The sequence below is a fragment of the Pipistrellus kuhlii genome, unplaced genomic scaffold (assembly GCF_014108245.1).
Source record: "Pipistrellus kuhlii isolate mPipKuh1 unplaced genomic scaffold, mPipKuh1.p scaffold_m20_p_14, whole genome shotgun sequence".
Classification (NCBI taxonomy): domain Eukaryota; kingdom Metazoa; phylum Chordata; class Mammalia; order Chiroptera; family Vespertilionidae; genus Pipistrellus; species Pipistrellus kuhlii.
In genome coordinates, this window is record NW_023425449.1 from 8,843,082 (window position 1) to 8,864,697 (window position 21,616).

Below are 21,616 nucleotides of genomic sequence, written 5' to 3' on the forward strand. Positions count from 1 at the left end.
ATGCTTTCAAACTATGTTCCATGGAGTTGCTTCAGAGACAACATTGGGGGGTGTGGAGAACTGATTCTAAGGTGGGGGCCCCAAAATCCCCATCTCTTGGTGTTCAGGCCTTTGTGCACAACCTGTGACTTACTTCTAATTAAGGTGGTGGGATGTCATGTCATCCTATTGTTAACAAAACGCTGCCTCGATAGTCTCAAGAACCTTCTAGAAAAGGCTGATAAATTTAGCAAGACCCTCAAGGATATGAAAAAATACCAACTAGGAATTAAGCATACACTGACAGAAATAAAAGTATAATATACAGAGATACAACAGTAGACTACAGTATCGCAAGAATCAAGTCAAAGACTTGCAATACAAAGAAGCAAAAAACACCCAACCAAAGAAGCAAAAAGAAAAAACAATCCAAAAATATGAAGATAGCATAAGGAGCCTCTGGGACAACGTAAAACGTACCAACATTAGAATTATGGGGGTGCTAGAAGAAAAGAGAGAGCAGGATACTGAAAACCTATTTAAAGAAATAATGACAGAAAATTCCCCCACCTGGTGAAAGAAATAGACTTACAAGTACAGGAAGCACAGAGAACCCCAAACAAAAGGAATCTAAAGAGGACCACACCAAGACACATCATAATTAAAAAACCAAGAGCAAAAGACAAAGAGAATATAAAAAGCAGCAAGAGAAAAACAGTTAGTTACCTATAAGGGAGCACCCATACAACTGTCAGCTGATTTCTCAACAGAAACTATGCAGACCAGATGGGAGTGGCAAGAAATATTCAAAGTGATGAATAGGAAGAACCTAAAACCAAGATTACTCTACCCAGCAAAGCTATCATTCAGAATTGAAGGTCAGATAAGGAGATTCACAGATAAGAAAAAGCTAAAGGAGTTTATCAACACCAAACCAGTATTATATGAAATGCTGAAAGGTATTCTTTAAGAAAAGGAAGAAGAAAAAGGTAAAGATAAAAATTATGAACAATAAATACATATCTATCAACATATCTAAAATTCAAGTGAATAAAAAATCTGATGAACAGAGTAAACTGGTGAATATAATAGAATCAGGGGCATAGAAAGGGAGTGGACTGATAATTCTCAGGGGGAAAGGGGTGTGGGTGGTGCAGGAAGAGACTGGACAAAAATCATACACCTATGGATGGGGGGGGAGCAGACGGTGGGGTGGGAACCAGGTGGAGGGAAGCTATGGGGGGAAAAAAGAGGAACAATTGTAATAACTGAACAATAAAGGTTTATTAAAAAAAAAAAAAAAAAAAGACTTGAATTTGGGTCTTAAAACGCCACAGACCTTAAAAAAAAAAAAAATGAACGAAGAAAAATGAACAAAGGATTAATATTTAAATTGTAAATGCCATGTAAGGATTAGCAGAAGAGAAAGGAAAATTAGAATTAATAATGCAAGAGCCGAAACTGGTTTGGCTCAGTGGTAGAGCATCGGTCTGTGGACTGAAGGGTCCCAGGTTCAATTCCAGTCAAGGGCATGTACATTGGTTGCGGGCACATCCCCAGTAGGGGGTGTGCAAGAGGCAGCTGGTCGATGTCTCTCTCTCATTGACGTTTCTAGCTCTCTATATCTCTCCCTTCCTCTCTGTAAAAAAATCAATAAAATATATTTTAAAAAATAATAAATAATGCAAGAGCCATTAAACAGAAATAATAATTAGGTTTCAGATAAGAGTTTGATAAAAATCTGGTTAAACTGATAGAACATACAGATCAGTGAAACAGACTATTACAAACCAACAGTCTCTCAACCTCTATTTCCAAATTCTGTTTAATAAAGTTTAATTTAACTCAGGATAGAAAAAAGTTTATTGCATGTCTGTTATCTGCCTGATGCTGTGCTAAGTGTTATGTGTAAGATGAAATCAGCATGCTCCCTGCTGGGAAGATAAGCCTGCAAGCAAACAAGAGTGCTATGATCTGATAGATAGGAAAATAGTCAAATGCAAGGCACGGATGTGGAGAAGACATGATTCCAAGAAGGCAGAGGTAATTATCATGGATGTATCCTAGAAAGGAAAACAGGCAGATCTGCACACAAACTGGAGAAAAGGCAAGCCCAATGCATGTATAACTTTCCCGGATGAGTTAGTCAAATACAGTGCAGTCAAATACAGCAGAACAAACTGAACTACCAAGCAGAATAGAGACAGACTCATAGACAAAGAGCAGACAGACTTGCTCGGGGCAAGGTGGAGGGTAAGGGGGATGAAGGGATTGAAAAAAAGAGAGAGAACTCAACAGAACACACAACCCAGAAATAAACCCACATGTATATTGCCAATTAATATATGCCAAAAGTGGCAAGAACATGCAATGAGGGAAAGATAAGTCTAGCCAAAACCAGTTTGGCTCAGTGGATAGAGTGTCGGCCTGGGGACTGAAAGGTCCCGGTTTCGATTCCGGTCAAGGGCATGTACCTTGGTTGTGGGCACATCCCCAGTGGGGGGTGTGCAAGAGGCAGCTGATTGATGATTCTCTCTCATCGATGTTTCTAACTCTATATCCCTCTCTCTTCCTCTCTGTAAAAAATCAATAAAATATATTAAAAAAAAAAAAAAGGAAGAAAGACAAGTCTATTCAGCAAATGACATTGCGAAAATTGAACAGGTACAGGCAAAAACTGAAACTAGTCCACCTTCTTACGCCATAAACAAGAATAAACTCAAAGTGGATTAAAGATTTAAATGTAAGACTACATACCACAAAACGCTTAGGAAAAAAAAACAAAGGCAGTAAACTATCTGACATTTCTCTTACCAATATTTTTTCCTGATATATCTCCTCAGGCAAAGGAACCAAAGAGAAAAGTAAACAAATGGGACTACATCAAATAGCAAAGGAAAGCATCCGCAAAACAAAACAAACAAAACAACCGCTGAATGGAAGAATATGTTCACCAATGATACATATAATAAGGGAGTTAGTGTCCAATTTATTAAGAACTCAGACAACTCAACAATGGCAATTTTAAAAATCCAATTTAAAAATGGGCAGAGGACCCAGACACTTCTCCAAAGAGGACCCACAGTTGGCCAATAGACATGTAAAAAGATGCTCAATGTCACTAATCATCAGAGACATGCAAATTAAAACCACAATAGACTATCACCTCACACCTGCCAGAATGGCTGATTAATAAAGCAACAAACAAGTATTGATGAGGATGTGGAGAAAAGGGAATCCACCCCCCTACACTGCTGGTGGGAATGCAGACTGGTGCAGCCTCTATGGAAAACAGTATGGAGTTTCCTCAAGAAATAAAAATGTAACTGCCTTATGACCCAGTGATCCAACTTCTGTGAATATATCTGAAGAAACCCAAAACACTAATTTGAAAGACTATATGCACCCCTATGTTCATTTCAGCATTATGCACAGTAGCCAAAATACAGAAGGAACCCAAGTGTCCATAACAGACAAGTGGATAAAAAAGCTATGATATATATATAATGGAATATTTCTAGGCCATAAAAGAAAGAATGAGTCTTACCAAACAATTTATAAATTCAATGCAATCCCTATTAAAATACCAACAGCATATTTCACAGATCTATAACAAATACACCCAAAATTTATATGGAACAAAACAGACCTCAAGTAGTCACAGCAATCTTGAGAAAGAACAACAAAATTGGAGGGATCACAATAACCATTATGAAATTATCTACAAAGCCACTGTAATCAAAACAGCCTGATTCTGGCACAAGAACAGGCATACGGATCAATGGAACAGAACAGAGAACCCAGAGAGCCATTATGCTCAATTAATATTTGACAAAGGAGGCAAGAGCATACATTGGAATAAAGTCTCTTCAATACATGATTTTGGGGAAACTGGGCAAGTACATACAAAATAATGAAAGTAGACCACCAACTTACACTGTACACAAGAATAAATTCAAAATGGATAAAAGACTTAAATGTAAGCTGTGAAACCATAAAACTCCTAGAAGAAATCACAGACAGCAAAATCTCAGACATCTCTCATAGCAATATGTTTGCTATTACATCTTCTGAGGGCAAGAAAAACAAAGAGAAAATAAACAAATGGGACTACATCAAAATAAATAGCTTCTGCAAAGCAAAAAAAAAAAAAAAAAAAAAAAAAAAAAAAATCAACAAAATGAAAAAAGAGCCCACTATATGGGAGAAAATATTTGCCAATGATACACCTGATAAAGGGTTAATTTCCAAAATATATAAGGAACTCATAACTTAACACAATGAAGACAAAAATTCCAATTATCGATAAAAATGGGCAGAGAACCTAAATAGACACTTCTCCAAAGCTGACATACAAAGAGATGGCCAAGAGACATATGAAAAAATGCTCAAAGACACTGATCATCAGAGAGATGCAAATTAAAACAATGAGGTATCACCTCACACCTGTCAGAACAAATCACCAAATGACAAATGCTGGTGAGGATGTGGAGAAAAGGGAACCCTAGTACACTGCTGGTGAGAATACAGACTGGTGCAGCCATTATGGAAACCGAGTTTCCTCAAAAAATTAAATATGGAACTCCCATTTGACTCAGTGATCCCACTTCTAGGAATATATCCTAAGAAACCCCAAACACCAATCAGAAAGAATTGTATGCAACCCTATGTTTATAGCAGCACAATTTACAATAGCTAAGATCTGGAAACAGCCCAAGTGCCCATCAGTGGATGAGTGGATAAAAAAGCTATGATACAATTATACCATGGAGTACTATGTAGCAGAGGAAGGAAGGAAGGAAGGAAGGAAGGAAGGAAGGAAGGAAGGAAGGAAGGAAGGAAGGAAGGAAGGAAGGAAGGAAGGGAGGGAGGGAGGAAGGAAGGGAGGGAGAATCTCTTACCCCTTTGAGACAGCATGGAGGGACCTGGATAGTATTATGCTAAGCGAAAGAAGCCAGTCAGAGAAAGACAGATATCACATGATCTCACTCATAGGTGGAATCTAATGAAAAAAAATAAGGTGTTGAACAAAATAGATCCAGAAACATAGAAATATGGAACAGACTGTCGAGGCTCAGTGGGAAGAGATCAACTAAAGAACTTGTATGCATGAATGCATAACCCATGGACACAGACAATAGGGTGGTGAAGGCCTGGGGAGGAGAAGCAGATACAAGAGAAGTTCCCTGCCCTCTCCCTATCTGCCTAGAAGCAGGTCATGTATTTGGAAAGGTGACGCCCTCCCCTTCTCTATCAGATGGACAGAAGTTAACCACTGGATATAACTCCTGACCTTACAAGCACCACAGGAGTCAACATAACAAACCTCGCTAAAATTAGCCCTTATCTTCCATTAGTTCCCACAGTCTGTCAGCCCTGGAAGCTGAAAGTCATTTTCCTTTGTCTTGTCCTGTCTCTAAAAATGTCTTGTTCTTGTGTTATATAAGCCCAAATTCTAACCACCCCTTTGAGTTTCTCCTGGTTGAGTGCTTCTATATATATATATATATGTGTGTGTGTGTGTGTGTGTGTGTGTGTGTGTGTGTGTGCGCGCGCAATGCATATGATAATACATTTTTCTCTTGTTAATCTGTCTTTTGTCAGTCTAATTTAGGGGTGTCGAACTCAATCAGAGAAGGGGCCAAAATCTAAAATCCAGCCTAAATCGCGGGCCGAATGGTTTACTGAACAGTCATAAACTGTCATTGTGATGGAAACGCAGCGGAGTGCAGTGATGGCAGCGCGGTGCGGGCCACATTGCAAGGCCTGGCGGGACGGATTTGGCCCGCGGGCCTTGTGTTTGACACATGTGGTAATTCATAGGGTCCCAGCCAATGAACCTAAAATGCAGAGGTGGTAAATTAAGCTCTTCCTCTTCTACACCTCCCAGTGTAACTTTAGAAATAGGATACTTCAATGAACCAACTAAGATGCTGACTAAAGTGCTATTAACCCCAAGAGATCATCAGAAAGGAATATGCATCTTTAGGGTATTTAGCCTCCCCAATTAGGAACATGAAGTGAATCTCTTCCTGTGTGTTACGTAGTCAGGTTTTATAGCTTTCTTCATGTAGGCCTTCCTCGTTACTTATTACTTTTAAATCACATTTTCTGTTTTTAGTTCAGAATGCAAACTCCTTCTCATTTATCTTTTCTAATTATTTTACATACAATATTAATTTCACATCCAGCTGCCTTCTTGAATTCCTTTCTTGAATGAATCTCCATTCATTCCTATAAAATGAAATCAATTATCTCTCCAACAGTGTCAGAAAATTGTGTGTGTGGCGGTGAGGACGGGACAAGGGATTCAAGTTAGATACTCACCTATCTGGTGTGTTTTGGCATACACCCAAACAAATTACAAAAAGATTTAAGTTTAAAATTTAAAATTAATAATAAAACCCTGAGAAATCAGCGTTAAATATTTAACTAATTTGGGGATGAATAAAGATTTTCTGGACATAAAAGGAACAGGAAAAAAAAAAAAAACACCAAGGAACATAAAGATTTAGTTATATTATGTTCAATATTTTCCAATGAGCAAAGAAAATTAGTAGAAAAACATCAAAATGTGAAATGCATTTGGAACAGATGACAGTTAAATAAGCAAATAAAACGCTCTGATAAAATCAATAAGACAAAAACCAATTCATACCCAATAGGAACATGGACAGAAGAAATAAATGGAATGTATCAAAAACCAATTTACATATAAAATATTCAACCGCACAATCCAATTCAAGTTGAAATGAGAGAGCTTTTTTGTGGTGCATTCAAATAGCAATGAAAAAAGGAAAAGCAAAGATACGGTGCATCTAGCCCAAAAGCTCAAGCCTGTTTGATGATGAAAGCATTATGACAGGAATATGGAGTGTTATAACCTTTTTGGAAAGCAGGATGTTAATCTGAAGTAAAAGCTTAAAAACAAAATCACAGCACAAACATGTATTTGTGAAATACTAAGAGATATAGGCAAAAATTATGCATAAAGATGACCATAATAATATCATTTATAATAACAACTGGAAGCAACTGCAATGCCCCCAAATAAAGGAACAGTTAGTTTGGTATATCCTTACGAAGAATACCTAATGGCTTGAGGAAAACTAGTGATCTATCAACTGAAAAAATCATCACACAGACATAAGAAGAAGGGAAGAAATACACAAAATGTTAATAATGGATATATTTGGAGAAAAGAATTATGGATACCTTGTATTTCACTCTTTACACTCTGAGGAATTTTTCAGATGTTCTATAGTAAATATATTGTTACTTTTAAAAGGAAACACAAAAAGGGTTAGGTAGCCAATAGATAAAAATACGCCATCAAGTAGTGTTAAGAAAATTTTCAGAAACAAAGCGGAAAAAAACAAAACAAAAAAACAACAACAAACCCCTCCCCCGACACACACCAAAAAAAACACCAGTTTTTAAAATCAACAGACTTACAGCCAAAACTGGTTTGGCTCAGTGGATAGAGGGTCGGCTTGGGGACTGAAGGGTCCCGGGTTCGATTCCGGTCAAGGGCATGTACATTGGTTGCGGGCATATCCCCAGTAGGGGGTGTGCAAGAGGCAGCTGATCGATGACTCTCTCATCCATATTTCTAACTCTATCTTTCTCCCTTCCTCTCTGTACAAAATCAATAAATATATATATTTTAAAAAATCAACAGACTTACAGAGGATGTTTTATATTTCATAACTGAAAAATTTTCTTCACATGACCAACACTATTAAAACACTTTTTAAATACAAGAGCAACTAGCCGAAACCGGTTTGGCTCAGTGGGATAGAGCGTCGGCCTGCGGACTGAAGGGTCCCAGGTTCGATTCTGGTCAAGGGCATGTACCTTGGTTGCGGGCACAACCCCGGTGGGGGATGTGCAGGAGGCAGCTGATCGATGATTCTCTCTCATCGATGTTTCTAACAACTCTCTATCCCTCTCCCTTCCTCTCTGTAAAAAATCAATAAAATATATTTTTTTTTAAATAAAAGGAGCAACTACCTAACTTTTAAATGTCTACTCCGGCCGAAACTGGTTTGGCTCAGTGGATAGAGCGTCGGCCTGCGGACTGAAAGGTCCTAGGTTCGATTCTGGTCAAGGGCATGTACCTTGGTTGCCAGCACATCCCCAGGGGGGCATGTGCAAGAGGCAGCTGATCGATGATTCTCATTCATGTTTCTAACTCTCTATCCCCCTCCCTTCCTCTCTGTAAAAAAATCAATAAAATATTTTTTTTTAAAAAGAAAAAATAAATAAAACACTTTTTAAATAAAAGGCGCAACTAGCCGAAACCGGTTTGGCTCAGTGGATAGAGCATCAATCAGCCTGAGGACTGGAGGGTCCCAGGTTCAATTCCGGTCGAGGGCATGTGCCTTGGTTGTGGGCACATCCCCAGTGGGGGGGTTGGTGCAGGAGGCAGCTAATCCATGTTTCTCTCTCATGGATGTTTCTAACTCTCTATCCCTCTACCTTCCTCTCTGTAAAAGATCAATAAAATATATACACTTTTTTTTGCCGAAACCGGTTTGGCTCAGCGGTAGAACGTTGGTCTACGGACTGAAGGGTCCCGGGTTCGATTCCGGTCAGGGGCATGTACGTTGGTTGCAGGCACATCCCCAGTAGGGGGGTGTGCAAGAGGCAGCTGGTCGATGTTTCTAGCTCTTATCGATGTTTCTAGCTCTCTATCTCTCTCCCTTCCTCTCTGTAAAATAATCAATGAAATATATTTTAAAATATGAATATATATATATATATATATACATATATATATGTATATATATATATATATATAAATATATGTGTGTGTGTGTGTGTGTGTGTGTGTGTGTGTGTGTGTGTGTATACACTTTTTAAATAAAAGGAGCAACCACCTCACTTTTCCCTGCCTGCTGGGCAGTACAGCCCCACACGGTCCCATCCCATCCATGGTCCAGGAGGGGCCGCTTACCTTTCTCACTTACGCTCTCGCTCTCGATCTCCACGTCGTCGCAGCTGGTGTACTCGGGCGTGGAGGCCAGCTCCTCCTCGGAGCTGCTGAGGGACACCTGGCGCATCTTGCCCCCCTTCTTGGACTTGTGGGGCCGGGGCGGGGGCGGCCGCACGGACTCGGACTGGTCGGAGCTGAGCGAGTCGTTCCTGAGCATCGTCTCCATCTTCTCGCGCTTGGTCTTCCTGCCGCCGGCGGAGCTGGGGTCCAGGTGCTGCTGCTGCTGCTGCTGCTGCCTCCGCAGCGGCTCGGCGGCGGCGCGCCGCGGGTCCTGCCGGTGGTCCATGGGGATCGGGCTTCTGCGGGGCGTCGGGGGGCTGTGGTTTGTGGTCCTGGGTGGATAGGACGACGCCGCCGAGCCGGGCCCCTGCGCCTCTCGAGTCCTCTCCATGGAGTAGGAGCGCTGGCTCTCCAGGGCGGCTCTGCGCTCGGACGCGGACCTCTGCCTGGCCGGCCGCTCCGTCCTCTCCATCCTCTCCGTCCTCTCCATCCTCTCCATCCTCTCCATCCTCAGCGAGGCCGCCCTGGCGTCCTCCAGCTCGGCGTTGGCCAGAGACACGTCGCTGTGCCTGCGCTCGTGCCGCGCGCGGGACACCTCGGCGTGGATGCGCATCTGCTCCTCGTAGGGCTGCGGCTTGACCGGGTAACGGGCCAGGTTGGGGTCGCTGCGGTAGCGCGCCTGGTACTCCTCCTCCTCGCGCCTCTGCCTCTCATAGTCCTCCCTGCTCTCCAGGTCCTCGTCATCGTCGTACTCTTTGGCGTGCCGGTGGCCCCTCCGGCCGGGCTCCCTGTAGCTTACGGGGTCCGATGCTTCGTAGAACGGGGGCTCGCGCGGAGGCCGCCGGTCGGCGTAATCCGATGGAGACCTGGGCATGGCGCTGCCCGCGGGCGCATACTGCGGGTCCTCCTCCCTCTCCTCCCGCGGGGCGTACCTTCTGTTCTGGTCTCTGGACACGGACGGACTTCTTTTCCTAAGGGATGAGAAGAGCCACGTTTAAGAAAAGAAAAGAAGGGATGAGAAGAGCAGCGTTTACATAATTCTACGTTTTATTGATTCACAGAGAGGTGGATGGATACATTCAAATGGTCCTTTAGCTCCTTTAAAAAAAAAAAAAATTCATTTCAAAGTCACGCCAAAACAAAAGTGTTACTTCTATGTATTCTATGGAGTTCAAATAGGAAACGGAAAGGGTACTTTGGACGCGGTTATTAAAACACGGATACACTACATAGGAAATGTACTCATTGGGAACTTAGGTAACCATCACATGCTGTTGCTGGAAAACAGACTTTATTCTCCTTTCCTTGCCTGGCTCCAACTTCAGCTGCCTCCCAACCTGTTATTCAGAAACTTAAAAAACAAACACACCCATCTTCCTTCTCTCCATTCTGACATCTTGGTGTGAAAGTTACTTAAAAAAAAGTAATGAAGTCAAACGGACTTGGCTCAAGAATTGAATACTCTCTAACTAAAGCGAAGTGTTGGCCGCTAAGTGAAATAAGCCAGTCAGAGAAAGACAAGTATAAGATGATCTCACTCCTCGGTGGAATCTAGTGAACAAAATAAACTGGCAAACAAAACAGATCCAGAGACACAGAAGCATGGGACAGACTGAAGATCCTCAGAGTCTTAGGGGGTCGGGGGTGGAAGAGATGTAACTATTATATGTTAATTTGGCTCTTGTTTTGGGCTACAAAAACCAACTCTTGTTTATAAAATGACTTTTTTGGCAAAATATATTTTGAGTATCAATCACTTTACAACTAAACATTTAGAACAAAACCTTCTTGCAACTTAGGGGTGTCTAGTAATATGTTATATTTAACATCTAGTAATGTATTTAATATCTAGTAACATGTTTAACATCTACTATTATAGGACAGAAGTAGAACAAAAAATAAAACAAAATACTTCAGTCCCTGAGGAATTAACATGAATTTTTGAAAGTAAGTAGGACATAAATGTAGTGAGTCTTTAATAACACAAGGAATATATTCCATTTATTAATAAATAAGAATATTTACTTAGATAATTCGGTTCCAGTAAAAAGACTATTAACAATTAATTAGTCCTTAGCAAGTCATATACTAGTAAGTGCTTTTTAAAAATCATACCTTCAATAAATTGAATTCAGTATTAAATCCAGCAATCACTTTGTTCTAGAGATTATGAAATTTGCCTGAAACATGTGAATCATACTGTAGATAGTGATTTGTACTGGATTTAAGTAAAAATAGTGTATTTAGCAGTATCCATGCAGTATAAAGCTTTAAAAAAGATGTATTTTTTCAGATTATTGATTCTTTAAATGTTATTCTATTTTTCCTATGGTCATAATTTCTGAAATTGGGATAACTATTGTCATTGTTACTTATCATGGAATTAGGTTTCTAAAAATATGGTTAAGTTACCTTACAGTATATTAAAGATATGCTAGAAGCAAAGTAAGATTTTATTCTAAAGAATATTCTTATAAACAATGAAGAATCTAATATTAGTTACTCCAAAATATTAAAATACCTTGTCAAAACAATTTCTAACAACTATAGTGTGTATTACTGAATATTCTACTTGGACATATTTTTCAGGAATTGATGAAAATTCAACTGCTGTATCTCTAATCTCTAGCTTCGCTACTGGTTTTTATAAACAAGCCTTAGTATTTATTATTTTCAATTGGGAAGTATTTTATAGGTAAAATAATATAATGATAATTTATAAACTTCCCTAAATAATCATGAAGCATTTAACAGTATTTAATCCATAAATTATAATTCAGAAAAATGGAGCAACTCATATAAGGTATTATATTTCACTTAATCCTTCAAAGACTATGAAAACTTAAGAGGCAGAATCCAAAATTATGCCTTTTTTTAGGATAAAATATATTTGTGACCTTATATAGTGCTTTAATATTTATGCCAATACATTTTATCAATCCCAATTTCTGACCAATATGATATCAGTATATATTTATATTCACTTTATATTAACCTAATATCTTTTCATCTTCTTTCTATTAAAACCTAGATTGTTAGAATCTTTTTCTTTTTCACTATATTATAGTCATCTTAATTGGAACAAGTTTATAGAAAACCTCATATAGAAATATACTATTTCTACTTTAATCAGAAGCATTTCTGTTCATTGTTTATAACTGTTGTAATATGGACTAACCACCAATCTGCATATTTCTAAATATTCTGGCTATGTAGTCACACTTAACTGGATAGTTTGAGCAGGAAACTACCCATCAGTCTCTTTAAAATTCCATGTTTAAAAATTATACTGACTGATGGGGAAACTCTAAATGAAAAGATTCTTTCTCTATTAGAGTCTCTTTCCTAATTTCCCAAAGGCAGTCTCAATGCATATACTGTACAGTAATTCATTTCATTTTTACCATAGTTTCTATTTTAATATTTACAACATTTATATTCTTATGTGGTTTCTGTTATTATACCACTGATATATATCAATACTGATCACACATATACTATAAAATAATCAAGTTTCTGAAAATATAATCCAGTAAACATGTAAAAACTTTTATAAGGACAGTGAATGATTAGATGGAAACTTAAGTGTTAATATTCATGTTTTTAAATTTTAAGACCTATGTAACTTTTTTAAATCATAAGGACACTAAAAGTAGAGTGAAGAATTAAAAATTAGGAATTTCTGTAAATTCAAATTTTATATTATTACAGTTAAGTGCTATGTATATGAAAATGTCTTACTCATAATCTTTATTATAGAGCTCATTTAAAAATTGTCATTTTATAAATGAAAAAATAGAACAACATTTAAAGAATCAATAATCTGAAAAAATACCATCTTTTTTTAAAGCTTTCTGCATGGATACTGCTAAATACACTTAAATGATACCTCATTAATTCAATTACACATGCTAACCATCTAGTTTAAACATAACATTGCAATCAAGTGGTGAAATTTGAAGCTGTTAAGACACATTAAATCAAGGATTTAAAAGAAGCATGCGATCCTGTAAAACGTGAAATATATAGGGTCTGTTCCTATAATTCCTACAAAAAGCTTTTAACGAATCAACCATTTATATTCATTAAAACCCATAAAACAGATTTATCTTTTATTACATATCACAATATTTAACACATTAGTACAGTTTTACCTTTTGCTCAACCAACGCACATCTGTCGAGCACGAAGCATCATGTTGACAAAAATGCATGAACACAGGGCCAGGCGGTGCTTTCACTTAATCCTTCTAGCTCTAGCAAAACCACAGGAGCCATCCTTAATCAGATGATTTCAATGTCTCTGTTTGCTTACCATCGTTTTATTTCAAAAGCCAATTACTAAAAAGTTACACATAAAACAACATGCATTCATGGATGGAGACATAAAACCCTCTAGGAACGGGCCTGTTAAGGAAAATGTTATTCTTTAATGCTGTCACCATGTGACTGTATATAGCTCCAGGTCAAGTGAGAATGTACCCTGTAAGGAGGATTATGGTACTTAGCTGATTAGTGCCTCACAATACTGAACACCAAATGCATCCTACATCCTAGGCATTTCTAGACAAAATACTCAAAACACACAGACTCGGAAATTTGTAAGCCATGTTCTCCTACATGAATTATAATATTTTTACAATAGCAAAATTCATTGTGTTTGTTATTGATGAGTCTACTACACTGCTTTTCCTATGAAATGTATACTGGTAATGAAATATGATGGTTTAATAGGTCTATTCTATAATTTCTTTTCCATTATTCAAGAGAATGTTTCCCCAAAGGGGTTATGGGGGCAGCAAGTAGTTGTTTCTGTAGAAATTTTATGAAAAACTGTGTTTTATAAACTGAAAAGTTGGTTAGACACTGAGTTTAAACCAAGCTTTGCTTATTCTAATTTATCACTTAACCTCTCAATGCCTCGTCAATCATTCAAAAAATAAAAATAAAAACAGAAAAGAAGGTAACACCACAGACGCCCTTTATACCTAAAGCCAATTATCTAGATGTTACTATTACACTTCTGAAAGTTATATTTAAGTATTCTAATACACTTAAATAAAACTAAGAAGAGGCCAGTGTTGGAAGAGTGAGGAGTGTTGCACTGTTTTCTGGTCTCCTGAATCTCACATTTAAACGAGGATCTAGGCATATGCGGCAGCACCATTCAACCATTTGTGCCGTATTCACACAGAATATTTTCCCAGAATGAAGTATAGATCTTGGAGAGATTGTGAGAGGTGTGAGGACAAATAAAGGCCTTTCTCCCCTCTGGGATTCCTAAAAATGTAGATTCTTGAAGCAGAAATGCAATAAAAAATCAAGATCATTCATTTTCATAGGAATGTTAACCAATAATAAAGTCCAACCATTTACATCCCATAGTTTTAATAAACTGAAACAAAAATCCCACAGAAGATTTTGATTCTTTCAAGCTGGTAAGTCCAGAAGATTTCAGAAACAACACTACAGTATTAGCCAAAATGCACACTACTTATTTTTCTTATTTGTATTTTACCATGACAAATAAATTCACAAAATACTACTCTTAAGTAAACAAGCAAAAGATGTGCCTTCAAAGCATGAATCTTGAAAATATCAACCTCTTCATTCTCCAGAATACTGAATCTCTTTTGTGCTATTTGGTTCATTTGTCAGAGTGACTTGGGAATTTAAGTGGTTGTTTTCAGTGATGTAGAGAAAACTACATTGCTTGACAGAGGGAGAGATGAGGAGTTAAAGAAGAGCTGTTTCTTAGTAACAGAACAGCATGAATCTTTGAAAAATAGACCTGCAGCTCTGCCAATTAGCCTGTCACTAACCTGCATGAGAATACAACTCAATCAAATTATTTCAGAGAGTGGCAGGTACAAAGAAAGCGCTTGCTAAACAAGATTTTTCTTGGAAGAGAATTCATAGTAACAAATCAATACAGTATCCTTTGGAGCAACTAATGACAAAAAAACAACAACATACAAAATGTATTTCATTTAAAAGTTGGAATCTTCATTATACCAGTATTTATAGTAACAGGTATTTTCCTATGTACCCCTCCTATATGTTTAAGTGCCAGTAAGTACACACATAGCATTATATATGTAATTGATACAAAACTGGCATAAGTAGTTTCTCCATAATCTGCAGTTCCTATCTGGCTCAATTAAATCAATGAAAGAAACCCAGCCTATCTTCCAGAATGTTCTTTCTCAGACAGAGAGAACAGCACCTGCCAGCATGATAGGTGGGTGCTCCTTAGCTCCCTACACCAATGTCATACTGCTTCCATGAGGCATCAGTCAGGCCCACTGACTGCAGTGTATTCTCTTCAAGATACACACCCTTGATTCTTTAATACATCCAGTCCAGTAAAATACTATGAAATGGAGACTCGCTGGCAGATTGTCTTCAAAAGTGACTGTTTTCAAAAGTGGTATATATACACTAATATCTCGGGGTGTCACTGTTTTCACTTCATTCCCAGGCTCAGAAAGTCTGGCCCAAACCCTACACACATAAAAACATTAAAGCATGATGGGCATTTTAAGAAAGATTTACCAAGGTAGAGAAAATAGCATTGCCCCTCAGAGAACAAAGCTTCCATAAAACACCTCCTTTTTACGAACCTGTTCCGCTCTTGAAACCTCTTACTAGAGTGTCCCCCGGAGTCTTTTTTAAAATTTATCTTTATTGTTGAAAAGTATTACAGATGCCTTTTCCTTCTACACTGACGCCCTCCACTCCTCACCCACCCACCCACTCCCGAGCCTTCACCACACTATTGTCTGTGTCCTCGGGTGATGCAGATATGCCTATAAATCTTTTGGTTAATCTCTCCCCACCCACCTTCACTTTCCCTCTGAGATTCATCGGTCTGTCCCATGCTTCTGTGTCTCTAGATCTATTTTGTTCATCAGCTTATCTTGTTCATTAGATTCCACATATGAGTGAGACCACACACTCTTTCATTTAAAAACACAAAAACAGTGATGCTTACTGAAGTAAGGCCCCAAATAAGGAGAACCATAATGTCTGGGAGACACTGGCAGGGCTGAGCTTTGTTAATGAAGGCTGTTAAATTTCACCAAGTGCTTTTAAAACACGATGTTCTCTTTTAAACACCACACTACACTAGGGATGTCAATGAAGAGGCTTGTTTGAGGCATTGAGGTTGATGAGATGCCCAGATTAGACCACTGGAGCTAGGACTTCATTTTGAATGTAAACATGTTTTTTAATATAAATTCCACCCCCCAAAAAATTATTCTTTTTTTTTTTACCACTTTTATAGCAAAGTTTCTTCAGCAGTCTTAAAAATACCTGATAGAAAATAATATCCCATTGTGAACTTAATTGCTTAACCTTTAATTTATGCCTATTCTCTAAAAAAAAATGTGTTATATAACAAGCTAAAAATAGGTGAATTTTTGGATCACTTAAAGTCTTCTGAATGAAGAAAATAGAAAATGTATTCTGGAAAGAACTGCAAGGAGTATCTGTTGTTTGGCCCTTTACCATCTGTCTTCCTTCTTTCTTGGAAAAGAAGGAATGTCTCCTCCGTCCTCAGCTTTGTAGTTTGGATTGAATTGAGTACATCCTTGCATAATAACTACCACAATGACCAAAGCTGGGCCAGTCACCTGTCTCTTACAGGGATCTGCCTAACAGGCTGAGGCACAGATTCCCTGTGTTAGGGGTGAGGATTCAAGTGACCTCAGAGCTATTAGAAGTCAAATTAGGGTCATAAGTTGGAGGAATCCTCCCCAAATGGAAGTAAAAATCCACTTAGTGGCAACTGAAAATACAAAGAAATTAGGTCCATGTTATAAGAAAGTCAGGATCAATCTTTACCCGATTCAACATGTACCTCTGAGGAGTTTTTAATCAGGTAGACCAATAAATTCCCTTTATGTTTTAAGCCTGTTTCGGTGGGGTTTTCTATTCCTTGCACCTGAAGTCATCTTGACTAACACAGATTCTGTGAGACAGACTCTAAAGTCACAGGAAACTTGCCCATCAGCTGTCACAAGTCCGTGAACTCTGTTTCCACACACAGTGAAAAGTATGAACGCTGGGACCCTCATGTACTCCATAGTCACCGCTTCTTTAAAGTATTTCCATTTTTCCCTCTAAAAACGGTAATTTTACAAGATCAAAATGTTTTCTGAGATGAAAAATCACAAGATTACATGTTCAGTATTAAATTTCATGTAATAATTATGGCTTGCTCCACTTAAGGCCAGAAAGTGCTAAAAACAAACCAACATGTCTCAAGCAACATCAACACACTGCTTTTTAAAATTAATTTGCATTAGCTGGGCTGGTATGGCTCGGTGACTGAGCATGCGCATGTGCACCTATGAACCAGGAGGTCAGAGTTTGATTCCTGGTCAGGGCACATCAGGTCCAGTTGCAAGCTCAATCCCCAGCAGAGGGCACGCAGGAGACAGCCAATTGATGATTTTCATCACTGATGTCTGTCTGTCTGTCTCTCTCTCTCTCTCTCTCTCTCTCTCTCTCTCTCTCTCTCTCTCTCCCTCTCTCCCTCTCTCCCTCTCTCCCTCTCTCCCTCTCTCCTCTCCCTCTCTCTCTCGCTCTCTCTCTCTCTCTCTCTCTCTCTCTCTCTCTCTCTCTCTCTCTCTCTCCCTTCCTCTCTGGTCAATAAAAATATAGTTTTAAAAATAAAAGTAATTTGCATTAAACTAGCCCCCACCCTACTTCTGAGCTAATTTGGAAATAGAGAAGATAGATGACCCATGGAATGCCAACTCTACTGCTGATATAACTGAAATTGGAGAATTGTCCTCTCGCTATGTAGAAGTAAGCATCCTATAACCAAGCCTCATAATCATATAGACATTCCTATCCAGACACAGATAACACTGGACTAAGACTATTTATTTTATACCCTGTCCCTGTAAAACTTAAGGCAAAAACTGGGGAGCAGCCTGTTCCCAAAAGAAAGAGGAAAGAAAAAGAAAATGTTACTTATGTTCACTTCCTGGTCCCCAAGAGTGGAGTAGAGCAGGGAGTTCAGGGGAGCCAGGAATATTATTTCCGTGCAGCACTCTCCACATGGAGGAAACACAGGAGTAAGGAAGGAGGATCTCCTACCCAAATCCCAGAACATTGAAGTCTAGGATTGTGTTAAGTTGAAGCAGCTCTAGTGAACACAGACTTGAGGATTGAGCATTCACAGTAATACTTTGTTTAAACTCTAAATTGATGGGATTGCAATAAGGAACTACAGCTTCATAGAATTCATAGAATTGAACCATGACGAAAGGCGAAAGAGAATGTAGCAAACATTATTGGTTGCCTCCTGAATATCCAATCTCTCTCTCCTTTCTTACAAATAGAATCCTAAATTTATTCAGGGCAACAGTGTGATTGGGGGTGGCCATGTGACATATTGTAGTTCAGACCAATGAGATTTAGGTAGAAGTTTACCAGGTACAGCTTCCACAAAAGCTACTTCTTGCTAATGAAAAGAGATAAACCCAGCTGGCATACACGTTTCACACCTTGCCTGTCCTCCTTTTTGACTGGAATGTGGTCCTGCTGCCTATGGCCCAACAGCCTCTTTTAACCACGACTTTGAAAGACACACGCTGCAGATAGCAGGACGGTAAGCCAGCAAAGAGTGCCCATCTCTGTAGACTTCCTTGGGCAGCTGTATCATCCTTAAACTGTCTATCTCCAGATTAGTTTTACATGAGAAAAACATACCCTCCTTCTCTTTTAAATCATTGTGTTTATGAGATACATAATCACATATGTATTGCTATCGATAGCCGAAGGCAATAGTGAGGCCAGAGAGAAACTTGTAACCTGGCTGCTATTTCTATAGAAAATAAACAAGTAAGTAAAAGGCCACCATAGGTGAAAAGGGTCTAGAAACAGAAAATACATGCATATTGAAAATAAAGTATAGCAAAGGGGAGAGTGATTTCAAATGAAAGAAACAGTGTAACATGGAATTCACTATTCCTTATCCAGTGGTGCTCTGGAGCCAAGAGGCAGGCTACTGTCAGCATCTATCTCCTCCTAACTCTGTGTTCAGTGATGTCACACTGATGGCTTTAAATCAGTCAGCCATGTTAGAAATACTTACATCATGAACATTTGCAAATGCTACAAAACAGGGCTTTTCCCCCTTTGGAGAAGTGATCCTATATAATAAAAGCCTAATATGCAAAGTGTACAGTCCGCCATTCAACCAATCAAAGCATAGTATGCTAATGATATGCTAAGGTCGCTCAACCACTCACTGTGACATGCACTAACTACCAGGGGACAGACACTTTGACCAAGGCATTAGCTTGCTGCTAGGGTCTGGCTGATCAGGACTGAGCGAGATAGGCAGGACACTCCCTGGAGCCCTCCCACAATCCCTCTCCAGCTGGCTAACCTTCCACATCTCTCTCTGGTCCTGATTGTGCACGGGTGGGGTCCCTTGGCCTGGCCGGTGCCCTTTCACAATCCAGGATCCCTCAGGGGATGTTGGAGAGCCGGTTTGGGTCCGATCCCTCAGGGCCTGGCCAAGGGACCCCACTGGTGCACAAATTCATGTACTGGGCTTCTAGTTGTTAAATATTTACCAGCATGCAATTGCTTATACCATACTGCTCAGTCAAACTAGAACCTGAAAAGTGTGCAATGATTAGTTAAACAGCTATCACTGACAACTGTAGAGTTAATGTTACTTTCCTAAAGAACCAAAAATAGGAAAACAAAACTCCTCAGGTTTTAATTTAATGGCACATGAAAAATCTTTGCAATTCTTTGAATATTGTTTTCCACCCCCAGATCCTATATTCTTTTGTTTGAGTTGCATGTTGCGACATAGTTTAAGTGTATTTATAAAGTCAGAACATTTTAGAGCTTAGAAAACCTTGGTAAGTATGATTTTCAAAGATCCAATGGTCAGTGTCATGACAGCAGGCAGGGAAGGAGGGTGTCAAACTGTGCATTTCAAGTCCCAAGTGAATCAGTCACATAAGAGAAAACTGAAAGTAGTTACCACTAGATGGCACTAGATTATATAACTGAATCTACACTTTGATGTATCCACAAAAAAACTATTTTCATTTTTCTAGACTTTTATGTTATACAAAATCCCTTTTACATTATTCATTTATTAGAATTATTTACATCATAATACTTTGAAGAAATATTTCAAATGGCATAAAATAAAATACTGAAAACAATTAAGAGAAACAGAAGAGGCCAGAAATGAAAGTTGGGTCAAAATTTAGAAAGAGCTCATGTACCACACTAACCACTTTGGATTTATAGCCTACAGACAAAGTGGAGGTCATCAGATGCTCTGTGGTAGCAAGTTACTCATGCAATAGTCTGCTGACTAACCGAAGGAGCAGGAGCTAGTGTAGTTGTGGGAAGAAAAACTGGTTTATTCCAATGATCCTGGTAAGAAATTATGAAGTCCTTAACTAAGGCAGTGGGAGGAAATAAAACAAAATATATTTAGGAGGTTAAATCTGTGAAATTTTCTGACAGAGTAAATTTAGGTGCGAAGGGAAAAAGAGCAAAACAAAAGTTGACTACTTTTTTTTTTTCCTTGAAGGACTAAATGAATAAAATGTAGAGTATAGGAAAAGGAACAGGTTTTTAGGAAAATACATGTTCTCTAGTCCAATATTTCATAAATGACACTGCACAGTAAGAATCTGGTCATGTTTCTCCATCACTGAACAAAAGAGACGCCAGCATGAGCACCTTTGTCTCATAAATTATATTTCTATAGTGGATATAAGTGCTTCAATACATGTGTGTGATAAAGACTATTATAAACTATTGCTTTATTGTTATTACTATTATCATTGTGGTGGTTGTCGTTTAGCTAAACTGAGGACTGAACTATATACCAGGTTAGTATTCTAAGCATTTCATATGCATCCACTCATTCGCCTTTCAAAATAAAGTAGGTATTGTTATCACCATCCTCATTTGTCAGATGCGTAATCTGAGTCCAATTGTATTTATCGATACCTTGCTTAATTACACACCTGGACGTGACAGAGGAGGAACATAAAGCTGCCCTACAGCTATCAGCTCGTGGAATGCCCAGGTATGCTCTGATATGCCCCTGACAGAAGCAAACAATTTCACAGAATATCAACACCAGACAAGGACTCTCTATGACCATTATAGAACAAGGCACAAGCAATGCCACTCCGTCATCAAGTCTAAACAGAGATAAAGGCAAAGAAACTGTGCAACCAAAAGGACCGATCATTCCCCTCCCTGGCAGCAAAAGTAAGTATTGCTTCTTCTCCAGTAACAACTCTCACACTTCCGTTCTCCCCGCTCCTGGACAAATAGGAAGATACTCAAATTGCCCTGCGTCCTAATAGCATTCAACTCAACACAGATTCCCATTTCTCTCTGTCCTCCCCCAAATTACCTAATATCCACCTAAATCGTATTGCAAGCTTCCCTTCTCCCAGTCTTGCTGAGATATTACACCATTTCACAAGGTATGCGAACTCCCCTGTCCTAAATAATAATAATAATAATAATAATAATAATAATAATAATAGTAATAAAACCCAACTTTTCTTTGACTAGAGATGTGTTCCTAGTTGTCTTTGTCTGGAGGACATCAGCAGTAGGTCTTCAG

At 38.7% G+C, this 21,616-nt stretch overlaps 1 protein-coding gene across 6 annotated transcripts in view; it reads right to left on the reverse strand.

Moving 5' to 3' along the window:
• RIMS2 (regulating synaptic membrane exocytosis 2) overlaps positions 1-21,616 on the reverse strand; it is a 213,156-nt gene that overhangs the window by 170,484 nt on the left and 21,056 nt on the right. For 4 of the 6 annotated variants that reach the window (XM_036436629.2, XM_036436632.2, XM_036436631.2 and 1 more), the window contains exon 2: positions 8,939-9,948. In XM_036436629.2, the coding sequence (XP_036292522.1) occupies positions 8,939-9,948 (1,010 nt within the window). Of the gene's footprint in view, positions 1-8,938; positions 9,949-21,616 lie in introns of those variants that run through there. The other 2 variants (XM_045581338.1, XM_045581337.1) reach the window with 1 other exon arrangement.